Source organism: Eucyclogobius newberryi, unplaced genomic scaffold (assembly GCF_026437365.1).
Source record: "Eucyclogobius newberryi isolate DKJ021-1_F unplaced genomic scaffold, fEucNew1.0.hap1 SCAF_13, whole genome shotgun sequence".
NCBI lineage: Eukaryota > Metazoa > Chordata > Actinopteri > Gobiiformes > Gobiidae > Eucyclogobius > Eucyclogobius newberryi.
In genome coordinates, this window is record NW_027315757.1 from 29,369,372 (window position 1) to 29,392,308 (window position 22,937).

Here is a 22,937-nt window from a genome sequence, read left to right on the forward strand (position 1 = left end):
TGTGTGAATGTAAGCGCTGTGCACGAGCGAAGTAAGTAAGAGAGAGGTGTGAATGTGTGAATGAGGATTAATAAGTGATTCACTAACGAGTGTGAGAATCACAATTAATCATACAAGGGTCACAAGGCGTTATTCTGAGAGATCTAAAATTTGCAGTCACGGGTGAATCTTTAAACACCTAGCATTATCTCCGGTGGAAAATCAATAAGAAATTCTACTAGAAGCTTGAGATATGACGTGACTGTAAAGCAAGTAGCATTTCTCTCAGACGACCGAGACCACATAATGCCAGAATTATCACCCCAACTGTAAAAAGACAAAGGAAAAGTCATAAGAGGATTTTGGAGGGAGACTTCCAGGGTGCTCAGATGACGTGGCAGAGAGGGGGAGATAAGGAGGGTCAACAAGGCAGGAGAATGGGGAGAAAGCAGTTCAGAGGACGCTCTGAACTGATGAAATAAGTAAAGCTAAACTCAGCTGGTTTTAAATTTTAGTATTTCAACAAATTTTAAGGGTTTTTGTTTTGATTGACAACAATCAATTATAAAGATTGTATTAAACTTGATAAGAGATGAAGATTAATTCAGATTTTTATAGATGGCCAATTTTTTGGGGAATGTGATCACAGACAGGACACTTCCTGTCCCCGACATAGAAGACAAAAGTTGTGTTTTTACGGTATCGTGTTTTTTGAGTGCACAGAACAAACCTACGTTTTGTTTTGTTTTTTGTTTTATTTTTGGACTTGACAAAATTATCTTTTGGACTTATTATGTAACCATAATGCATGACTAGATGAAAGTACAGGACGAAAAGACAGAAGTGTTTTTAAATTTAGGATCAAATACAGGCACAGGCCTGGAAGTGATAATATGGGGTAAATGGGTGACTACTGATGTTTTTGGACATAGGAGTAGAACGGGCAGTAAGTAAAGTGATAGTAAAAGTTATATCAGTAACTTATTTATTTGTATTATCATGAGGAAACCTCGTATTGCATGTAGACGTAAGTGAGGGAATAAGTTAAATAGTGATGTCCTCCTTGGAAAGACATGAATGGGTCATTAACTAAAGACAACAGGACACCAAGTCATAAAGATAGCCAGAGATAACAGGGGCTATTGACTGGCAAAGAATCTGGAGGACTCAGGATGGAGCAGATGTTGTTATCTTTGAGTATCAACAGCAACACCTCAGGGGGGGTTGACGTGATGAGTAATAGGAAAAGTTAAAATTAACAGGGAAAGAATTTGACATTCTAAAGTAAATACCTGAAGGATTGTTGAGATTCAATCAAGAATTGAATAGATTTAAATTAGACAATATCATCTAAATTTAAACGTTATAGAAGTTATGAAAACCAGTGATAACAGGACTTAAACATTATAGGACTCAGGACGGAGGCAAGAGATGGTTAGACTGATAAAATGATGTGCCTTATGTACAAGGGGAAGGTTTAGAATCATTTTGATTGTTATACACATATAGACTTGCTAGAACAAACTAATACACAATGTTTGTAAAGCACCACATGAGCAGGTGTGAGAGATCGAGTTTGAAACTCACCTGAAGCACATATAGAAGATAAGTACATATTACATTAGATGTGTGACCTTATGCAGGCCACACAAACAGAGGAAATGTGAAATTATTAATTATGTGAAGAATACTCTAAGTTGTGAACTGACCCTTATGGCCAGCTCAACGGGGAATTATTGAGATAATTATTATTGTTTGATGTATTTGAATCACACACCCACACACACACATACATAGATACATACATACGCGCGCACACGTGGACAACCAAACATTTATAGTTTGGAACTTTTAGAGTTTGAAACATTTAGAGTTTGAAACATTTAGAGTTTGAAACATTTATAGTTTGAAACTTTTAGAGTTTGAAACATTTGGAGTTTGAAACAAATGGTGGTAAAACAGATTTACAAGTTGCAGATCGCAGAGGCAGTGTCGGATTACAGACACACAGGGTGGGGGCCCAGCGCCGTGTAAGGGGGGGCTCAGCCAGGGATGTGACCACTGAACTGCGAAAGGTCAAGAGGTGACATTGCGGAGTTGGAGTGACAGACGCAATTCCATCTCTTCCTTGATTACATCCTGGATTAGTGAACGTTGTAAACTATCTGGATTATTGAATTTTGTTTAAATATAGAATTATGTAGTAGTTTGAGAAATGGGAATTCCATATCTCAGGAGGGATATGTACGTGTAAACAAATATTCAGAATCAATAATTATAAAAAAAAATTGTAAACAAGAAAACTGTTTGAAATAGACTGAATTGTCGAAAAGACTTTGTTTATCACCGCAGCGAGAACGTGTTGGAGATGTGGTGTTTACAGAGACGATCCAAGTGGAACAACAAAGTGGACAGAGCCACACCGTGTCGTCCTTACACCGACCATTGGAGGGACGAGAACATGGGTGCTCTCATGGGAAAGTGAGAGAAATGTCTGGACAACACAGTGGCAGATCCATAACATCGCAGACGCAGGACTTCGTTTGTATTCTTCGTTTTTGTATGCAGAGACAACAAACAGATTCGTGTACGCAAAGTGCTATACTCTGCTACGATGAACGAGAGCCAGAGGCTACGGTGCGCAGAGTACCATACTCTGTGAAAAAGAATCAACAGTTATCATCATCACAGCGATGACGATAATATGGGTGCTGAACACCTGTATTATGCACGGGACAATCGGGACAATCGGGACAATCAATCAACATACACAGACATGGAAAATAGAGGGAAGAAAATAAGTGATCAACTTGAAAGGTTATGAAATGCATGATGTGTAATGTGAAATGTACGATGTATAATTGACATGACAGTAGCTGAAGAAACACAATGGCATATTATACAGCCACTGTTGTTTACACTAAGAGTTTTTTTATCTGCTACAACATAACTACATGTAATGTTAATGCGATTATGAATTGAGATGGGAAATGTACCAGTTCATATGTGTCATAGGTGTGACCGAAGCGAGCAGCGCAAGAAGGTCTCTTAAGAAACCAAGCAAGGACGTATGGTGGTGTGGGGACACTTGTGGGACGTTGTGCCTATGTATCTCTTTTGTGATCAGCATCACCCAGAACCATACCGCAGGGTCAAGGGCGAGAGGTTAGTGGACAATCTGGTTCCAGTAGCACCTGATACAACGTATTTGCTTCTATTGGGGTGTCCAGAGGTCCCTGACGAGAACTGACTGACCAGCGAGCAGCGGGTTTAAGGGCTTTCCGCTTGTACTTCTATATTTCCCATCACACCACACAAATTATAGACAAGATAAATTGTCTGTTTGTCAAATTACAGAGATTGACCAATCTGACTCAAAATTTAGGACAGTAATGCTGTAGAAATGTTGTGGGCCGAGAGAAAAGGAGTGTGTTCAGTGTTTGAAGACTGTGCATAAACTTTTGTGTGTAAAAGTGTCATTTTAACACCAATATGAAAGACATGTTGAAAACTGAAAAGAGTAATGTGTTTGGCATATGAGACAGTAGACTAATGCTTTGATAAACAGGAGGGAAATGTGATAAAATGTGAATATATGATTATATTTCTGTGATGTATTTTATCTGCATAATAGTGATATTTTATCTGCATCATTAGTCTAAGAGAAGAACGGGTGTGTGACAAACTGGATTTGTGAAGGGGTCGTAAAGATGGCCAAAGGATGTTTACCCGAGGGGGGGTGATAACCCAGAGGAGTCTGGGTAATGTTTACCCAAGGCTTGATCTCTACGGAAAAATACCAAGTGCCTTGATGTGAAACTGACCAATGAGAAATGTGACCCGCCTATTCCAGAATATCTAATAAAACCAACCAGCATGGGAAAAAACAGTGTGAGACGCGGGGGTGAGACGCAGGAGGATCACGTAAGCTGCTTACAACAGCTTGCGTGATCAGTCCCCGCGTTTTCTCCCATGCATGCCATACAAATGTCTGATCTTTCTGTGTCGTTTCATATTCTAAGTTGAATTGTGTTCTCTATGTGTTAAGGAATAGCATCGGTGTATGTCTCATTTCTTGACAGTAAGATATGACCCATTTCAGCAGGTTGTATTTGAATTATTTGTAGTTTTTGATTGCACATCATACAAACATCACTTTATTTCCCCTTCTTTCTCGAGTTTTCCTTCATCTGTGCTTAACCTTTTGTCTCTTAGAACATTTAGTAGGAGAAATAATGAGTTATTTATTTGCAGAAGTCATGAGCCATCACGACGTGTCGTTCCAATGCATCTTTGTGTAGCTAAACGTTAGCTAAACGTTAGCTTGTGTTAGTTTGTGTTAACTTGTGTTAACTGTGTAATCGTTGTTTTACACTTCACATGGAACGATGTGTGAAACGTGAGGAATGACATACAAACACAACTTACGTGTATCGTGGTCTCGTCTGGTCACATTCTTCTGCTTGTGTTCAGTTTCCGTCACATGTTCTCCGGAGGCTCGTTCACGAGGGTTGTTGTTGTTGTTGTTTTATGGCGGTTGGCATCCAAGTGTTGCATTACCGCCAGACTTTATTCCTCAGACTTTGTCGTAGTCCTCAGACTCTGTTGTAGTCCGTAAAAGTACTCCTTCCATTGCTTTGGTGTTACAAAGCCCATGAGGTCATGATATGTCTTTGTGACTAGAATAGTTGTTGTTGTTTCAGAGACCAACCGGCTTTATTCTGAGGAATACAGTCTGGCGGTAATGCAACACTTGGATGCCAACCGCCATAAAACAACAACAACAACAACAACAACAACCGGCTTTATTCCAGGGAGACTCTTCTTCATCTTCCTCTCCTTCTTTGACGTTCGGTGCTTCCACCGTACAGCTTTATTCTTTAGGCTTCATTCTATAGGCTTTAATATGTCCACTGATGTCGCTGCTTGGTAGCCGTGCGTCTACGAGACTGGGCGAGGACAGGAGACCACCCCCACCCCCATCTCGTCACTCTGATCACTCTGACTCCCCACAAGCAGACCCCCATCACTCCGACTCCCATTTAGCGCCTTTAGCCTGTTTTCTATATCTGCCCAATCAAGCTCCTTTGTTCCAAGGAATCTCCCTGCAGCTTTAGCAATGATCCTGATCCTTTCAGTTCTGCTTTGAGTCTGAGCAGCACAGTTTACAACATCCACCATAAAGAGTACAAAATCCTCTCTATCCACAACCAGGGTATTCTCATTAATTCTGGAACCTGCACACTTGGGACCTCCACTCTTGAAACCTTCACACTTCTTGGGAGCCACGCTGGCCTTTCTCATTTCGCCCTGGCTGGGAGCAGCGCTGGCTCCTCTCTCTGTATTTACTCTAAACTCGTTACTTGAAACTTTCTTGACTGCATCTGCATAGGATATACCTTGAGAGACCTTTATTTTCTGCACCTCAGCAGCTCTTTTGCTAAACCTGCATCCCCCGTAGGCAGAGCTATGTTCTTCCCCACAGTTACAGCACTTCAGTTTTGCTCCCACGTCACACTTCCCATACTCGTGATCTCCTGCACATTTACCACATCTTTGCTTCCCTCTACAGACCGCTGCAATATGCCCAAAGCGCTGGCACTTAAAGCAACGCAGGGGCGGCGGAACATATGGCCTGACGCTATAGCACATGTACCCAATGAACACCATACTAGGCAGGCACCTCCCTTCAAGTGTTACCATTACCGACAAGCTGTCACATCTTACCCCAAACCGGGTCACCTTCAACCGCCTAGCGTCCACCACCGTAACTCCAGTCAAATTCACCTTAACTTCATCCACAGACGTCGCCGTAGGGACACCTACGATAACTCCTCTGACCGTGTTTCTTTCAGCATCAGACACAAGAATGTCCTTTCCACCCAGACGTTTAGTTCCAATCGCCTTCCGTTGCTGAGCCGCGTCCTTGCACACGCCCAGCAGCGAGCCATCTCTAAGGACACTCGCACTCTTGATCACTCCCACAGCTACAGTTAGGCTCTTTGACAATGCCACTGAATTCCACTCCTTAAAGGATGCACTATCCTGTGCAAGCTTTATGATCACCTTACAGTCTCTGCTCTCACCCCGGATATCAATAGCTTCAGCCTCATCCTGCTGCTCATTCCCAGAACCCTCGGACGAGCTAAGGGACTTTTTACGTTTCCGGGCACGTGCAGCCAGAAAAGGCTGCTCCTCCACGCCGTCCAGAACGTCTTCGATCCCCGATCCACTCTCCTCCGCCATCTCCCGTCTCTCCAGACCGGGTGTTGAGCAAGGTCTCCTCACAGTTTTAGTCCAGGGGAAGATCCAAGTGCGCGCTCGGAGCGGGAGGTTAAAAATGTATTTTTAAAGTATTTTAGAAACAGTCAAAGAGTGAAATTCCTTCTATTTTATTTTTAGACTACAAACAATTTAGAATGTTTGGTCATTTTAGAGGCCGAACTCTTGAAATGGTCCGACCAAAAGGCTGCATTCTACGGAGTGGCCACTACTCAATTTGGAGCCAGAGGCAGAGGGGGCGTACCCTATCCAGATAATATAATACATCCATGAGTACAACTTGCGGTGCCTCCTGTGAGCAGCTGGTACATTAAACGTTGTGACGAGCCCCAGTGCGTGTCTTGGTGCGCATTTTACAGACTGACTACATCCCGATGCCGTCTGTACCTTCACTTTAGCCTATGAGGAACTTTCGGACTAGTGAACCTTCGGACCAGTGAACCTTTGGACTAGAGAACTTTCGGACCAGTGAACCTTCGGACTAGCGAACCTTCGGACTAGTGAACCTTTAAAACCTTCGGACTTGTGAACTTTCGGACTAGCGAACCTTCGGACTCGTGGGGGTAACCGGGAATAGAGTCAGCCCTAGTTGTTAATGAGGCAGTGTGGCACAAAATATGTAGGGTGATGTTCAACCAAAGCATGCTAAATAGGTATCTAAAACAGCAGTCAGAAAAGCAGAAGACATCAGGCATACACACGTTCTTCAATTGGCTCAATGCGACAAGTGGAAGAATCTTTGTGTTTCTTCTGTGACGATCCTGCGGGTCCCGGAGGCTTCCATGAGGTCATGACTAAACAGCTAGATATAAATGTTAGACAGTGTGCCACACAACTAAACAACACAAAGCTTTTGGCCAAGCTTGCGCCTGGAGACATGATAGCCATGGAGGCTAAGTACCACCACAACTGTTTGAACAAACTCTATAATAGGTCCAGGAGAGCAATGCAACAGGACACAAGAAGATGCCTGTCTGGACGGAATTGCATTTGCTGAGCTTGTGGCCTTTATGGAGGAAAGGAGAGATATGGATTGTGCACAAGTGTTTAAGTTAGCAGAATTGGCAGAACTCTACAAGGTTTGTCTCAATCAGTTGGGTGCCCCTGCGGGGAACCGCATCCATACCACTAGACTTAAGAACAGACTTCTCTTGACAGTCCCAGGCCTTATATCACATACACATGGGAGAGACACACTCATCACATTTGAGGAGAACCTTGGAGAAGCCCTGAAATATAGCATTTATTTTAACAAGATTTAAGAGTACATTATGAATAGTGTTTATCAAGTGAACATTTTGGTTTGGAAGTAAAGTGGCATATTTTGTTTTATAGAATTTGATTTTTACTTTGTATTCATGTATTTTGCTAGTAACTTATTATACTAGTATTTGAATGGAAGCATGCATACCCAGCTGGCACACCACTATATTCAAACACCTAAGTTTAAACACAAAAATTACCCTTCTATCATATCTCCATGCGAAAATTTGTGATTTTGTCATTTTAAAGGCAGCAATTTGGAAAATCCAAGATGGCTGACATACTTGGGACATTCTAGCATATGACAGTAAACTCACAATACCCCAAAACCTATGTTTAGACACCAAAATCATGCTTCAGTTTTCTCTATATGCTGAAATGTGTAGTTTTGTCACTTTCGTGTCGGCCATTTTGAAAAATCAAGATGGCTGACATACTTAGGACCTTGTATTATATGCCAGTAGACTCACAGTACCTCAAAACCTATGTTTAGACACCAAGTTCATGTTCCTATGTGCAGAGGCGCTGCATCCCATTAGGCAAACCAGGCAATTGCCTGGGGCCCCAGGCCACTAGGGGGCCCCCGCGAAGCCGCCCGTGCGCTTAATATATGGTTTATTTCTGGTTGTGCTTACTGACCGTGTACTGTTGACACAGGATTACGTCATTTCTAAACTTCTTCGTGTGCGCGATAGTCGACTACAGCCCCTAGTGGACGTTGTCGTATAAGTTTCGTTTTTCGGCCTCATGCGTTCAGTCAAGCATGTCCGGCTCCGGCAGTGCAGCTACTGACAAAAACATCCCGTTTTCTGCCTTGGGGTATCTTTGTCCGTAAGTTGAATGTTATTCTGTGTTATAATGTTGTTCTACGTTTGCATATATAAACTTATGTCAAACTTAAGTTTAATCTGTACTTCCTTTGAATGTTGGTTTAAGCTAGGTGTTCAAATCTTTATTTTCATTGCTCTTATATGTAGCTGTTCATGTACAATTGATGTGAATGTACATTTATAAGGTTTACATGTGTTTACATGTGTTTTTATGTGTTTGTTACAGTTTTACAAAATTCCAATTGTCAAAGAGACAAGTTGTGGGGAAAAGCGTCTTAAAAGACGCTTCTCTACATGGTCATTGGACTCTCTTTTTTGGATGTTCGCTATCTGTCTAGCCCTGGTAGTGACATCACAGTGAGGACAGAATAGACCGCGAAGATTTTTTGTGAACACTGGTCGGTAGGCCCCCCCTAAGAATTTCTGCCTAGGGCCCCCACACTCCCTAGAATCGCCCCTGCCTATGTGTCCTACAAGTGAAATAACTATGTATGGTTAATTTGCTGGTGGCCATTTTGGAAAATCCTGTTTCCAGGCCGTCACGGGTCAGATCTAGAGTGCTTCCACATCAAATATTTACCTTAGGGGTGTAATGATCCTGTCCTGAAAGTCTCATGCTTCTTTTAAAAAGTGCACAATTCCTTTAAAATATTGAGGTTAACCTCTCCACTAAAATGAGTGCAGCCCTACAGTTTTATACAGGCAAAAACTTTCCAACGCACGAGAAGTTTATTAACCTCCAGGGACCCAAAGATACAAACATACAGAAACATTCACCAAATTGTGCCATTGACCTTTCAGGTGCAGGGGTCAGGGGCTGGACAACAGGCTGGTGTGTGCTACTCCGTCAGCTTGCAGGTGCAGGTGCGTCATGGGAATTTAACTGTTTTATTTTACATTCATATATTCACTGGCACAAGACTTAAGGCCACTTAAGGCCAGTGTGCACACATTTCTGCGCCAAAACTCAACAGTTCAAAGCTGCATTTAATAAGGTTTCCATACGTGGATCAACCAATCAGAGCCCTTGCGGTCCGCGGACCTTGATGTGAATTGACTTTTGGATGTAAGAACACGGCACGTACACGGCACGGCAACATCATACATCAGCGTTCAGACCATGGATCTATTATATATTATCAGGTTCAGACAGACACACAGTTCAAAACTATGTATTTCCTATCGTTTGAGTGCAGATTTCAGAATCTGAATAAGAAAAGGTTTATTGCCAGTGAACAGAATTCACAAACATAGGAACTTGCTTTGGTGATTCATAACATAAAACAATGAACAATGATAAAACAACCTATATAAAATGAAAAAACAATGCATTAAATAAAGACAGATTGAATCCGCTATAGGATAAAAACAGGCTTACTATGTATACAAAATTTGAAATGAATTTACAGATGTAGTGGCCTCCTGCCTGAAGGGAGTGGCCTCCTGCCTGAAGGGAGTGGCCTCCTGCCTGAAGGGAGTGGCCTCCTGCCTGAAGGGAGTGGCCTCCTGCCTGAGGGAAGTGGATCTAATAGTCTTGTCCAGGGTCAGAAGGTTTGGTCATGCTTTGTGTTTGGGAGTGGCATAAAGTGCTAAGAGCCTGCGCACACTGATGTACAGACTAAACAGAATAATTAGAAGCACGTCGTCAGCATTTCACCTCAGATCATCTGTTTCCCAGCGCATCTGAAAACTCCTAGGCAATAAAGGTAGATAAGCTTCTTTTTCTTTTTTTACATACAGAAATATTGAGCTAATACACATTGCATTATTCCAAACCTATAGTGTCAAATACTTTGATGACACAGATGTGGTGGTTTCTCTTTTCAAGAAGGGAGATTAAGGTGTGTTCCAGCTTTAGGAAGAGCTTAGTGTCTATTGAGCTACTAAAGATAGGCAGAATAAAAGAAGAAGAAGCATATTTATATTGATCAATATTTATTTTTTAAGATTTTTTGCCTGTAAGGTTTATTGGACAGGAAAGACAGTGTGAAAAGGGGATGAGAGAGAAGGGAGGACATGCAGTAAATTGTCAGAGACAGGATTTGAACTCAGGACAGAGCGGCCGGCACTGGAAACCTGCATATGTGCTTTGCATTAATCACTCGACCACCGGACATCACCTTTATGTTGTTTTGTGATGGTTTTTATGATGACACCAAGAATATGCACCTTTTTTTCAATAACAAGCATTGTGTATTTTGTTTTCCTGTAAACAATCTCAAGGTCTGTTTGTCTTTGCAGTTTAAATGGAGTCTTCCACAGTCATTCAGGACAAATTAAGAGACTGGAACTTCAGAGACTTAATTAAACGGTTTGAAGGTCCGATTAGTTGTATCCTTTTCACAACTTAAGTTCCGTGTCTATATGTCCAAAAACATTTACACATAAGTAGTAATTGTGCAGATTATTATGTGGTCTTTTTCCAGATGAAGAGATCAACAATAAAACTTTCTTAGGTCTTGACACTTCAGAACATCTTAAAGTCTTGATCCCAAAAGTTGGCCCCAGAGTTAAATTTAGAAAAAGACTGAAGGAATACAAACAGGTACAAACTTTATAGTAATATGACATGACTGAAACAACATTAGAAGAATTTAATTCCAATTTATTCAATAAATGTGCCTGAAAAGTCTCTCAATAGACAACATGATGAAGAAATGATGGAAACAAATGTGGAAACAAATGCAGATCCCGCACTGGACCAAGAGGAGTCTCATCATGTGGTATGTTTTACTGATAAAAATGAAAATGCAAACACAATGTTTTGTCTATGCTAACGTTTTCAAACCCCAATTTTTTATCACAGTAAAAAGTCTAGGTCAGATGTGGACCTTTGTTTTAGGTGTTTGTTTTAGTCTCTCTTCGAAGGCAGACCACTGGGTCTGGGCTGTGGTCTTGTTATTATGTTGAAACTGGCTAAGATCAAATCAAATGATAAATGATGACACAATATGTCGTTTTTGTTCTACTGTGTGTTTTCTGTAATTGTTCTTGAAATTGATATTTATCTGTTTTTTGTCATTACAGACGAGGTCTTTTCCCTCACAATCACTCATAACTCAACGTGGCTTCCTGGCCACCCAGCTTTTTGTATTGCGCCATCACCTAACTGATCCTGTTCAGGATGACCTAATGACTTTGTTAAAATCTCTTATCCCTAACTTTACTCCTGATTCCATCTTTAACACTGGCAGGTTTGCCATACAAAAATACAACGGAGAAGGATTATTTCTGTTTAGCTCTTTGAAAGACCTTCTCAAGGATACCCTTGAGAATTATGGTTTGAAACTCCTTTCCAAAGCTGTCATTTGTGAAAATGAACTCAATGACATTATGGATGGAAAAGCATACCAGAAATTGATACACAAAACACTGGCAGATGATGACATTACAATGTTGTTGAACTTTGACTCGGCCCCGGTTGAGGAGATCTCCATCTGGCCTCTCCAGTTCACTATCAATGAGCTGCCTTACCAAATCAGAAAGCAGAATGTGCTGGTGCCAGCACTTTGGTGTGGCAAAGGACGTCCTAATATGGAAGAAATTCTAAGGCCTTTTGTGAATGAATGTCTTGAAATAGAAAAAGCTCCACTCAAATGGACAGATGGTAATGGTGCTGCTCATTCCTCAAGAGTTTTTGTTTTGATTTGCTCCTCTGATGCTGTGGCAAGACCGTTTCTTCGAAATAGTACACAATTCAATGGTGAATATGGCTGTGACTGGTGTTTGCACCCTGGCACAATGGTTGATAAGGGCTCAGGTAAAATCAGGTCGTATGCAAATGATGAACAGAAACAGCAAGCACGATGTGAGGAAATGCATCAACAATATGCCAGCCGTGCCAAGGGCTTAGGAAAACCAGTCAAAGGCATAAAAGGATTGAGTTTCTTGCAAGAACTTCCGGTCTTTGACATTGTGCGAGGGTTTGTCCCAGAGTACTCACACGCAGTTCTTCTTGGTGTGACCAAGCAGCTGGTCTTCCTGTGGCTGGAGGAGAAGAATTTAACAGAGCCTTGGTATATTGGTGACAGAGAAGACGAATTGGATTCACGTCACCTTGGTCTCAGGTCAAAGATAACGATAACCCGAGTTCCAATTTCACTGAAGTATCGGGACAAATGGAAAGCTGTAGATTGGGAGGCGTTTATTTTATTCTACGGTACATATGTTCTCCAGCCATACCTAGAATCTAAATATCTCCATCATTTTTACCTGCTGTCGTGCAGTGTCCACATTCTTCTCCAAGACAGCATAACCCAAGAGAGTCTGAACCGTGCACATTTTTACCTGAAAGACTTTGTTCAAAAGATGGCTGAACTTTATGGTGAGGAACATGTCACGTTCAACTGCCACCAGCTCATCCATTTATGTGACAGTGTTGAGAACTGGGGACCCCTCTGGGCTACGTCTGCCCTGGTCTTTGAAAGAAACAATAAAGATTTACAGGCTCTGCTTCGGGACGTAATTAACAGTCATGATGGTATTGTCAAGAAGTTTGGTATTTGGCAGAATATACCTAACCACCTCAGGTCGTTTGTATTTGGCAAGTTACACTTCAATGAATTGATAAACCTTAACCCACCACAAAATGTTGAAAAAGTCATTTACACTCCTCGTGGACACTGTTACCCTCTTGATATCAGTGATTCTGTTCAGTTGGCAGTACAGGATCTCCTAAAGGGCACAGGAATGGTAAGAGCTTATGAGTGCTTTACGAATGGTCACAGAGTTTACCATTGTGCCAACAGTAAAGCAGACAAAACTAAGTGCACAATAAAACTGAAAAATGGCAGCTATGGAGAAATACACTTTTATCTTGAAGTTAAAGCTCGATGTAAGTGCACTTCCGACTGTCTTTGCCCCAGCACTCGAGTCTTTGTGGCCAAAATGTTAGACACCAGTCCTGTTTCTGAGGAGCTGAGCCTGTTTGTCGAGGGGAGGTTGACTGAAGAGCTCAGAGGTTTTTTCATACATGACATAAAAAGTGAATGTGTTTATGTCGATGGTTGGATTGTGCCCCTTCCAAATGCACTTGAAGGATATTAGCCATTCTGACGTGAGACAAAACAGTGAATGAGCAGCAGATTTGTTTGTTCCAAGAATTGAGTCAAGTTGTTTGAAAATGTGTCATTGCTATTTTATTTGAGAAATATGTCATTTAGTTATTTCCATTGCTTTGTTTTCTTTTTTCTGGGTGCTTCTATATTTTTAACTTTGTCATTTTGTTGATGATTTTGCTTTATTCATGATTTGTTTTTGTCTCATGTGTTAATGTTCTCTAACTTGAATTTGTGTCCACCACTTTGGCCAACGATGTTTAAAATGAAGTTGGATTGGATTTTATTCATATAAATGGAACAACACATTAACCTTTTTGTCATTTAAACCATTTTATTTTAAATATAAGGACAACATGTTTCGTAAGGCTGCTCAGCACCGTTAAGTAAACAAAGCATTTGGTTTAAGGAGCCCTTCAACAGAAACACGTTGAATTAGTTTGTGATGCAAGACGGTGTAAGGCTTTATTACATCAACTGCATGCAAACAAAAGAGAAGTTCTTAGGCACAGTAAAAATGTGTAAACGAATAAATATGCATTTCTGTCAATCCTTTAGACATGTTTAAGTTGTAACAATCCTTTTGCCAGCAGCTAATAAATAATTCAAGTTCAAAGGTCCAGTGACGACGGTTCAGTCACAATCAATCACCCCAGAGAGTGCTGCTTCTTCAGGTGGTCCGCTCGCCTCACCCTCTCCTCTGGGGTCTTCTTGTACCAACTGCTATAAATGTTGAGAGAAACATTACCTCAAACAATGAACACGCAATTAAGACGTTTTATGAATCCTTTTATGAATCTTCCAAAGTGATAATAAATAAATAAAGTGTGATTTACCCCTGGCGGTTCAGTTGCCCCATCGCAGGGGAATTTTGGCCCTGGCTTGGTTTCAGAACTCTGGAAAAGCAGTTATGGTCATTGAAACATGCTAAACTAAATATATATATGTATTTGTAACATAAGAGTGTTAACCGGTTTGTGGTGGGGCTTTTTGGCTTCTGTTGCATCTTCTTGGTCTGAGCTGGAGACTCACCCACTCTAAAATAAACATTAATCAAACCATTTATATGAATCGACAAACTATTATCAACATTGAAGTTATTTTTACCTTTTCTTTCTGTCTATTGACCTCTGTGTAGCAGCAGAGAGCACTTTATCTTTAGACGACTTTGTCTTTTCCTTGTGATAAAGAAATATTGAGGTATGAAGACAGACTGAATGTTTTTAATAATAACACTTCTCAATGTTTGGTAATAACAATTTTGTGCAGACATTTTTTTGTTTTTATGTTACACAACTGTTTTTTATTTATTTTCATTACCATTTCTCTCAACTTTCTTTCCAAACGGAGCTCTCGTTCCTGTTGTAGCAGGGCTAATCTTTGTGACAGAGGCATTTGAAAGAAGATGTCATGGACGTCATAAAGAGCCGCGCGCAACTGTGAAAACACATAGTAATGTAGACAGGGACGCCCTCTTGTGGATACACACAGTCACTGCACAAACCTGAGCTCGGACTCTTTCCTGCAGAGAAAAGTCTTGTGTCGTGTTGGACAGTCTCTTTTGAGGGGCTTCGGTTTGGAGTGAACAAATAAACGCGTGTGTGTCCTTGGAAAACACAGAACAAACATTTACAATCAATAGATTCTTGTTTGGATGGTTTTTGAAGAGCAATAGCTATACAATAAGTATTTGATCCGTTTATAATGTCGTGAATGTTGGATAAGATAAGATAAGATAATCCTTTATTGTCCACACATGGGGAAATTTCATTGTTGCAACGCAGGTAGATACAGAGGAAAAGAACAGATAACTTATAGGAAGTTTGAAAAACACTCTCAATAGAAGAACTCTTATAAACAAAACCTCCCATTTCCCAACAAGGGATGGAGGGGAAAAATAATAAAGATAAAAATAAATAAATACATAAATACCATTGCATGTGATCACGACAGTAATTCCACATGAATTGCACATGTATGTTTCATGTATTACAGTCGTATTAAGGGGAAGGATGTTCTTACCACAACAGTTTGCCGCAGTTGTTTGACTTTTTCAGTTTTGAGGAGTCGCCGGGTGAGAAAGCCGCGCGTTATAGCACAAATGTGGCAGTAACCTCTTTGTTGTTTAAGAGTCATGACCTAGAGGAGTAAAAGATTTGAGATGAAATGAATAGTAAGTAAAGAAACAAAAAGGCTTCATTTGATTGATGTGATTTTGTCAAACACACTTCACTGAGCCTGGTCCCAGGTTTGTAGCCGGTCCAGTTAGGGGCCCATGTGGTAATTGGTGACAGAACAGACGGAGATATTGCAGGATTTGGAAAGCCTTAAACAAAAAAGCCCAAATTCAGAATGGCACACAACTCACTGGAGCCAATTGTGTATGTATACTTAAGGCTTAACTTCAATTCAAATGCATTTAAGGTGAACAAACGGGAATAAAAGTGTTATGTGAATGTATTGCTCAAAAACGAATTTTAACACGTGGCCTAAAGATTTACACATGTTGCGATTGATGCTTTTCAGTGACTTTTGAGTTACCGCGGTGATGGCCAACAAAACATGAAGAAACAGCCATGTACGTTTTTAGACGGTTGAAAAAGCACAAGAAAAAAAGCAAAAAAAGATGATTAAACAACTCATTTTATGGAGCCTGTGATCAATTCGAGCATTTGTGACGCTATTTAGTGTGACTTAACAAAAAGCTACAAGAACAAACTTCAAACTTTATGTCAGTTTGTTCTTTAGACTTTATTCTTTAGACTTTATTCCTGTTGTTGTTGTTGTTGTTGTTTTATGGCGGTTGGCATCCGAGTGTTGTTGTTGTTGTTGTTGTTGTTTTATGGCGAGTGTTGCATTACCGCCAGACTTTTAAACTTTATTCTTTAGACTTAATTCATTAGACTTTATTCTAAGACCTTATTCTTTAGACTTTGTTCTAAAGAATCAGAATCAGAAGACTTTATTCTTTAGACTTTATTCTAAAGACCTTATTCTTTAGACTTTGTTCTAAAGAACCGTATTGCCATGAAACCATTCCCTGTTTTACTGAAAGGTGTAGTGTCATATGTACTTCAGATGAAATACAGTAAACTGCTAATGGACTAACACTAGCTTATGACTTTAATGCTATTTGAGTAGGACTAATTTAACAGCATGAATCAGCTCACCTGCTCTGACTCCAACTAGGTACCAGAGCTCCAGACCGAGCCGTGCCTCCAGTTTGCTTCACGTAACAACCTCACGTGAAAGGTAAGTCCAGTGCTTTTTTTTTTGCAGATTTAGAAAGTCATGATAACAAATACCTAAGTTGCGAGATCGCTCAGACGGCGTGTGGGACGGGCTGAGGCGGGGGCAGGAGGGGCTGATGATGGGGCAGGATTCACTCCCCAACCTGTAGCTCCACCCACTGGCATCTGCGCTGAGAGGTCGCCTTGACCACTGCTCCTTCAGTCTCCTCTCGGCCTGGTCATGCTCCTGGACACAAACAGACCGTAACTGACTGTTCATGTCAAGTTGTATGAGTCATTTAATACAGGTATTTGATGAAGGAACTGCTTTTTAGTTGGTTAGTTTTGTTCTCAATTAATACATGCGTTCGCGGTGACGTTATACAGCCGGGACCTCCCCATAGTGGCCATTTTAAAAGGGGCACGCGATATATAAAAACCAACACGACTGCATCCTTTTCTACGGCATAATGAGCTACGAATACTTTGATTCTTTAGACGATAACGGCAAACTAAGGCACACGACAAAGCTATCATTCCTTGGTCTGACAACAGAGCGATGTCCTAACAGAACGCAGGTTTTTGGCCTCATATTTCCTGGATTTCGTATGTAGTAGACGTGCAGTTGTGCCCCCTTTCAAAATGGCGGACTCGGTTGCCACTGCACAAGTTCCCGGATGTGCGAACGCATGTATACTGTCAAGCAGCGAAGCATGCAGTACTGTGTGTAATCCAATCACCAGGAGGAGGCGCTGTTGTTCTCTCTCTTGCTCCGCCAGCAGCTGGGACATGTGAAGGGCATGTTCGTCCTCTAGCTGTCTTTGCTTGTCCTCTAACGCCTGTGCTGGTCTCTGGGCGCCTTCAGCTCCTAAACACCAATAGAGAACACAGTTAATTTAGAGGCTCGTCATCTATAGATCGCAGAGAGATGCGCTCGCTCACTCGTCTGTGCGTCTGGTGCTTTCCTGGGAGCGTTGGGCGAGTCAGAGGTCACGCTTGGCTTTGATGTTGAGGGGCACTCGGTGTTATGGGACTGGTTCGTAGGGAGACGCCGATTTGGGCCGAGCCACGTTACACCTGCCATAAACCGCGGCACTCTTTCCTGGCTGCGGTCTATACACGCCGCCGCCGCCGCCGCACGACCACTCTGGGGCTGGCTGTCCAAAGTGTGGCAACGTCGCCGAAACTGTGACGAGCCCCGATGACCATTCGGGCTACATATCACATCGTCAGGGCTGCAAGGCTCCATTTTAGGGCTGGTACTCCATTGGTTTGATTGACAATTTTCAACGTCGTCTATAAAGTCTTGCCCCAGAGACGCTCTATGATGAGAGGACCTGGCCGTGCCGAGAAACATGTCACGGTCTGCGACTCCCACGTCGGCTGGTCTCCCAGGACCGCGGGGGATAAGGTCTGCCGGCTCAATCGGAAAGGAAAAGTGGATGTTTCCTGTTGAGATGGGACGTGGGCGCCGATTTGGGGCACAACGACTAGGGCAGAAGTCTTTAAGTGGGAGGTGGCTATGCTGGTCGGGTGATGTTGGAGAAAAGGAGGCAGGTTGTTGGGGAATGGGGTCGTAAAAAGGTTGGCTCTGGGTTTTGGGTTGGCCAACAGGACTGTGGCGCAAGCTAAACCCCATCTGAATGGTGGAGTTTGTAGTGTCAAGAGGAGAACTGTCAGGTGCAGCTGTCATTTTCTGCTCCTGTTTTACATACTCTCTGGACTTTTTAAGAAGGCTGTCCAAACTAATGTCGTCTTTGTCCTCCTCCTCCTCCTCCTCCTCCTCCTCAAATTGTTGCTCTGTCCTTGACTTCTCGACTTCCTCTTCCTTTTGGCAAGAAACAATAGAAGTGTCGGAAAAGGATGCAGCCAGATAGTCACATCCAGAATCTTTGGTAAGTCCAGGTGAATCTGTGACTAAAGTGTATCCACAGATTGTAGGAGTCTTTCCACTTTGTGCCTTTCCGACGACTCCACCGGGTTTTGTCTGTGGTAGATAATACAGCAGAAAAAAAGATTATTACTTGCAAAAATCCTACAGAAATCGTTGACAGTTCCTTAGACATTCCAAAGGCGTTTAAAAGTCCACTCTGAACTAAAAATAGCACGGACGGCACAGTTCAAAGACAGTTTTCATACCAAATAGTTATTAGTTTAATTCTGTGCATACTTATATTATGTGTTAGGCAAAATTGGTGACTCTAAATTGGCCCTAGTGAATGAATGTGAGAGTGCATGATTGTCTGTAATGTCTATGTCTCTGTGTTGACCCTGCGTTGAGTTGGCCACTGTCCAGGGTGTACCCCGCCTAAGGCCCGAAGTCACTGGGATAGGCTCCGGTCACCCGCGACCCCGAAAGGGAACAAGCGGTAGAAAATGGATGGATATTTGAAATCACAGTCATAGTATCCCTATTCATTTCACTGCTAACTGGGTTTGTTATATCCAGATAAATGCATTTTTATCTATTTCATTCAAAACTTAACGGAGATATGTAAGTAACGTATCCCTGCTCATTGCTCGAATAAACCAGTATCAAAACATATACTGGGAATAGCCTTAACCTGTGCCTGGTGCAGTAGGTCTCGGACTGGAGCTCCTGGCCGGCCCCTCTGCTGGCTCTGCCTTTGCACCTCCTTCTGCACAGCCTGTTCCCTGTAGTTACACATTGCACGGCGTTGTTCAGCCGTAAGCTACGGGAGAAACACACCGATACAAGTCAGAATGTGCACTCTCATCACAGAGCGCTCACGCAGTTGCGGTGAGACGGTTGCATGTGACACACTGCAGTCCGTCCAGCCTGTCTGCGGTCCAACAGAACGGGCGGTTCTCCAGTTAAAAGGCCTGATGTTTACCCAAGAAACTGCTGATCTAATTTGGACTCCTCGTCACATGCCTCGCACAAACACCCTCACAAGCGAAACATGTAGACGACGCCTCAGAAAACAAAGCGTGTAAGATAAATGAAATGACAGTGTGATAAAACTTTCTTTACCCGAGGCGGAAGAATTGGTCTTCCGTGGAAAACGATGACAGACTGTGGCTTCAGGGAACAAAGTGGCTCCGGTGTCAACTTCTTAAATCCGCCCTGGTCCTGCAGAAGTGCCAGGGTTTGAAGGCAAAACTGCTCATAGCTCTCCATCTGTGAACGCATCCAGGTCCTGAGCCGGGAGCATGCGTGCAGCCTCCCCTGAAGCAGCTGTCAAATCAAAAAAGCACAGGCAGAGACGGCGTCGTATAAACGTGTAATTAACATGTATTGTCCATGTCAAAGCTGGGCTCTGGTTCAGAAACGCAGAGGAAGAGCACCGACTTGTCTATTATCTGTCAGCCCATCAGTGTTTTATCACACTCATCACATTCCTGCCGTGCCTTTCCAGCTGACCTTGCTGTTGAACGGCTCCCATTTCCCAGTCCGGTTGGAATCCTGTGACTAATCAATAGGCAATCCTTTCTAATTGTGAAAATGGTCATCGCATAGCAATGCACAGACCGTATAAATGGACATCCTGTTAGGACACAAGACAAAGGGAAGGTGTTGTCTAGCTCTATATATATTTTTGAATCAGATAACATTCAAGCGAACAGACAGAGAAATTCAGTGGCATTGACTATGAAATAGAACGTTTTGTCTATTTACGTGTCATTTACTCATCATCAGGACGACATATTCCGTGGCAATAACATTCAAAATAATCAGATTTTATGTGCAAAAAGCCTTGATTAGCCCATTAGAATGAATGCCCGAAATAGAAAGTCCAGATGCTCCTTAGAATAACAGGCATGCACACGTGTCTAAACGCCTTACCTTTCCTGGTGATCAAACGCCTCTGCTCTATGCCCTACATGACCGGATGTAAATATTGAAGTGATATTGGGCCGGTAAGTGCGCGGATGAGGGAGCAGCAGCAGAGGCATGTAGAGATTTTCCTCTCACAGCGCGGGTTGTCTTCCGGGCTACAACAGCGCCTCCTAGCAACAGTATCCCAGGGTGCGCTGCGCTCCAGAAGAGCCGTTTTCAGGAGGGGAGGGGCGACAGGAAAGGAGTAATACTATAATAAATAATACACTGTTTGTACAAGCACCTAAGCCACTTCAATACATGTGGTACTTACATTTTGAGATACAATAAGAACATTATATGAAATGAAAAATGGGTTGTTACAGATTTTGTAACAATAATGTCGGAAAACAATTCATGATAATGACTACATCTTCTGAATAAAGCAAAAGAACAAACTGCAATACAGGTTGAAGGCAGAATCAGAATGTGTTTTATTGCATCAGAGGTAAATTTGTCTAGGCTGGAGTTCGAAGCGCTATAAACACAACACAGCTATACAAGGCGTACACACAGCAGTGTGCAGTGCACTACACATACAGAGAGGGACACATTCCAGTGGTGGGATGTCACTGAACCCATGGATGGCCCAATCACTGATGCTATCTGTAAACCTCAAGGCTGCGGGACACTAGAAGCTCGGCATTTAGACTGGATATTTGTCTCTGGCAATTGTTGTATTGGAACACAATCTCCAATAAAGTAAGGATTGAGGTTTACTTTGGCACACGTGTTTGTCAAAGCCCGATCTCAACAGCTCTCAGAAGCTAAGCAGGACAAGGCCTGGTGGAAAAGCCCAATATAAATACACTGTAACTATAAAACGTGAAATTAACTATCTATAGCCCATTACAGTGTATAATATAATGGAAGCATATGGGCAGTGGGCTTGCATAGTCTAATAATTTGAAATGTGTGCGATTCATTTTGTAATTGAAATGTCCAATGACAGTGAAGGCACCTGTACTTTTGTAGGACCATCACTTTTGCAATACCTCCCACAATATCTTGTACTTTTATCTATTGTATTACCATATTTAGGCAAGAACATGGACCTCTGCATCTTAGCAATAGCATCAACCAGATTCTTATGTTAACTTTATTAGGTTATGTTACAAACAAACTGAACAAATGTCCAATACAGCTTCCAAGTCTGTGAGGGAATCAAATATAAATACACATTAAAACAAAGACAACATAGGGCACAGTCTTCATTCTGGCGTTTTCACAACTCCTTCTTTGGGTGTCCGGTTGATCTTGAGTGGACGGGCTCGACATATCGCACCTTATCTTTGTTTTCAAGAAGGAGAGCATCAATGTCACCTTCCACAGTTGTGCGTGTACGGCCCTGTTGCATATTCAGAAAGTATTCCATGAATCATTATAGCTTGACATTATATACGTGACTTGGGATGTGTACCTTAAATGTGTGGAGTTTCACCCCTACACACGCTGTGGATTGCTCATAACAGAGAACAATATCCAGTCGCTTGGGATCTTTGCCTGATAAAGCTTGATAGAACTCACCTTGATGCATGCCTGGATTTGAAATGTTTTAAAACGTTGCATGACTAAAAAGACAAATGGATTAAAGATGCTCTGTGTAACTTTGAGGGTCTGCCACCTGCTCTCTCCATGGAGATGTTAGATATTACTTTGGATGTTCTACATGGCATCAAACGTGTCCTCAATGACAAGAAAGTGCTCATACGAAGGCAGACTTTTTGTCCATTAACAATAATAACAAACGCAAGATAGTTTAACGTCAGTCTGTGGAACATTAGAGACAAAGCAGTGACATCTCCATGGTTACACGCTGGTGGCTTAGGGTTAGGGAAACACACCTGAAAAGTTACACAGTGCACCTTTCATCAAGAAAAATCTAGATCTTACCAAACAAGTGCAGACAGGAGGTTCTTTTGTCATCAGGGAGTTTGTAACACACTGCACCTCGAGTCAGCTTTTTAATTATACTCTTTCTGTTTTTGATTGGCGCATCCTGCAAAGCTTTCTCAATTTCTAAAAGTATTGGACAATAAGACAAATATTATGATTTCAGGTCATTTAGGCAACATTATTGGCAAGAAACCATACTCTAAAGTAACCGTCTTTAAAATAAAACAATAATAATTATGAAATCGAATATTGATAGCGTACCTTTTGCGGCTGTTAGACAACTTTCGCAAAATAATTCTGTGAAAAGAAAACAGTTCACAAACAAAGCACCTCTCAATAAAGATGCATTTTAAGTCATCTGTGCATAGGCCTCTATATACTTACTGCGATCTCGCTCTTCAGCCTGTACACAGGAGACGTATCCCACGAACAATACAAATACAAGTACTTTCATGGTTCGGAAGTGAACAAAACAGAGTCCAAACAGTCAAATGAGAACAGCTATAATGAAGCCATCCGCGTGCAAAAGGATCACATCACCAACTCTGTAGTGACGAGG

The 22,937-nt window shown here is 42.0% G+C and overlaps 2 protein-coding genes across 2 annotated transcripts; one reads left to right on the top strand and one right to left on the bottom strand.

The window, feature by feature from the left end:
* The first annotated feature begins 10,592 nt into the window (after window positions 1-10,592).
* Window positions 10,593-13,499, top strand: LOC140358475 (uncharacterized). Its single transcript, XM_072443336.1, has 4 exons — window positions 10,593-10,673; window positions 10,781-10,899; window positions 10,985-11,077; window positions 11,382-13,499. Exons 1-4 carry the CDS (start codon window positions 10,601-10,603, stop codon window positions 13,398-13,400), a joined length of 2,304 nt encoding a protein of 767 aa, XP_072299437.1. The 5' UTR covers window positions 10,593-10,600; the 3' UTR covers window positions 13,401-13,499.
* A 351-nt stretch (window positions 13,500-13,850) lies between these two features.
* LOC140358476 (uncharacterized) lies at window positions 13,851-20,621 on the bottom strand. The gene is made up of 14 exons (XM_072443338.1): window positions 20,450-20,621; window positions 19,637-19,840; window positions 19,206-19,334; window positions 17,584-18,628; window positions 17,382-17,509; window positions 16,717-16,888; window positions 15,640-15,737; window positions 15,434-15,550; window positions 14,916-15,017; window positions 14,732-14,848; window positions 14,519-14,589; window positions 14,383-14,448; window positions 14,248-14,307; window positions 13,851-14,134 (listed from the first exon to the last, which is right to left on the bottom strand). The coding sequence occupies exons 2-14, from the start codon at window positions 19,793-19,795 to the stop codon at window positions 14,059-14,061; spliced, it is 2,340 nt and encodes a 779-aa protein (XP_072299439.1). The 5' UTR covers window positions 19,796-19,840; window positions 20,450-20,621; the 3' UTR covers window positions 13,851-14,058.
* Window positions 20,622-22,937: the final 2,316 nt, after the last annotated feature.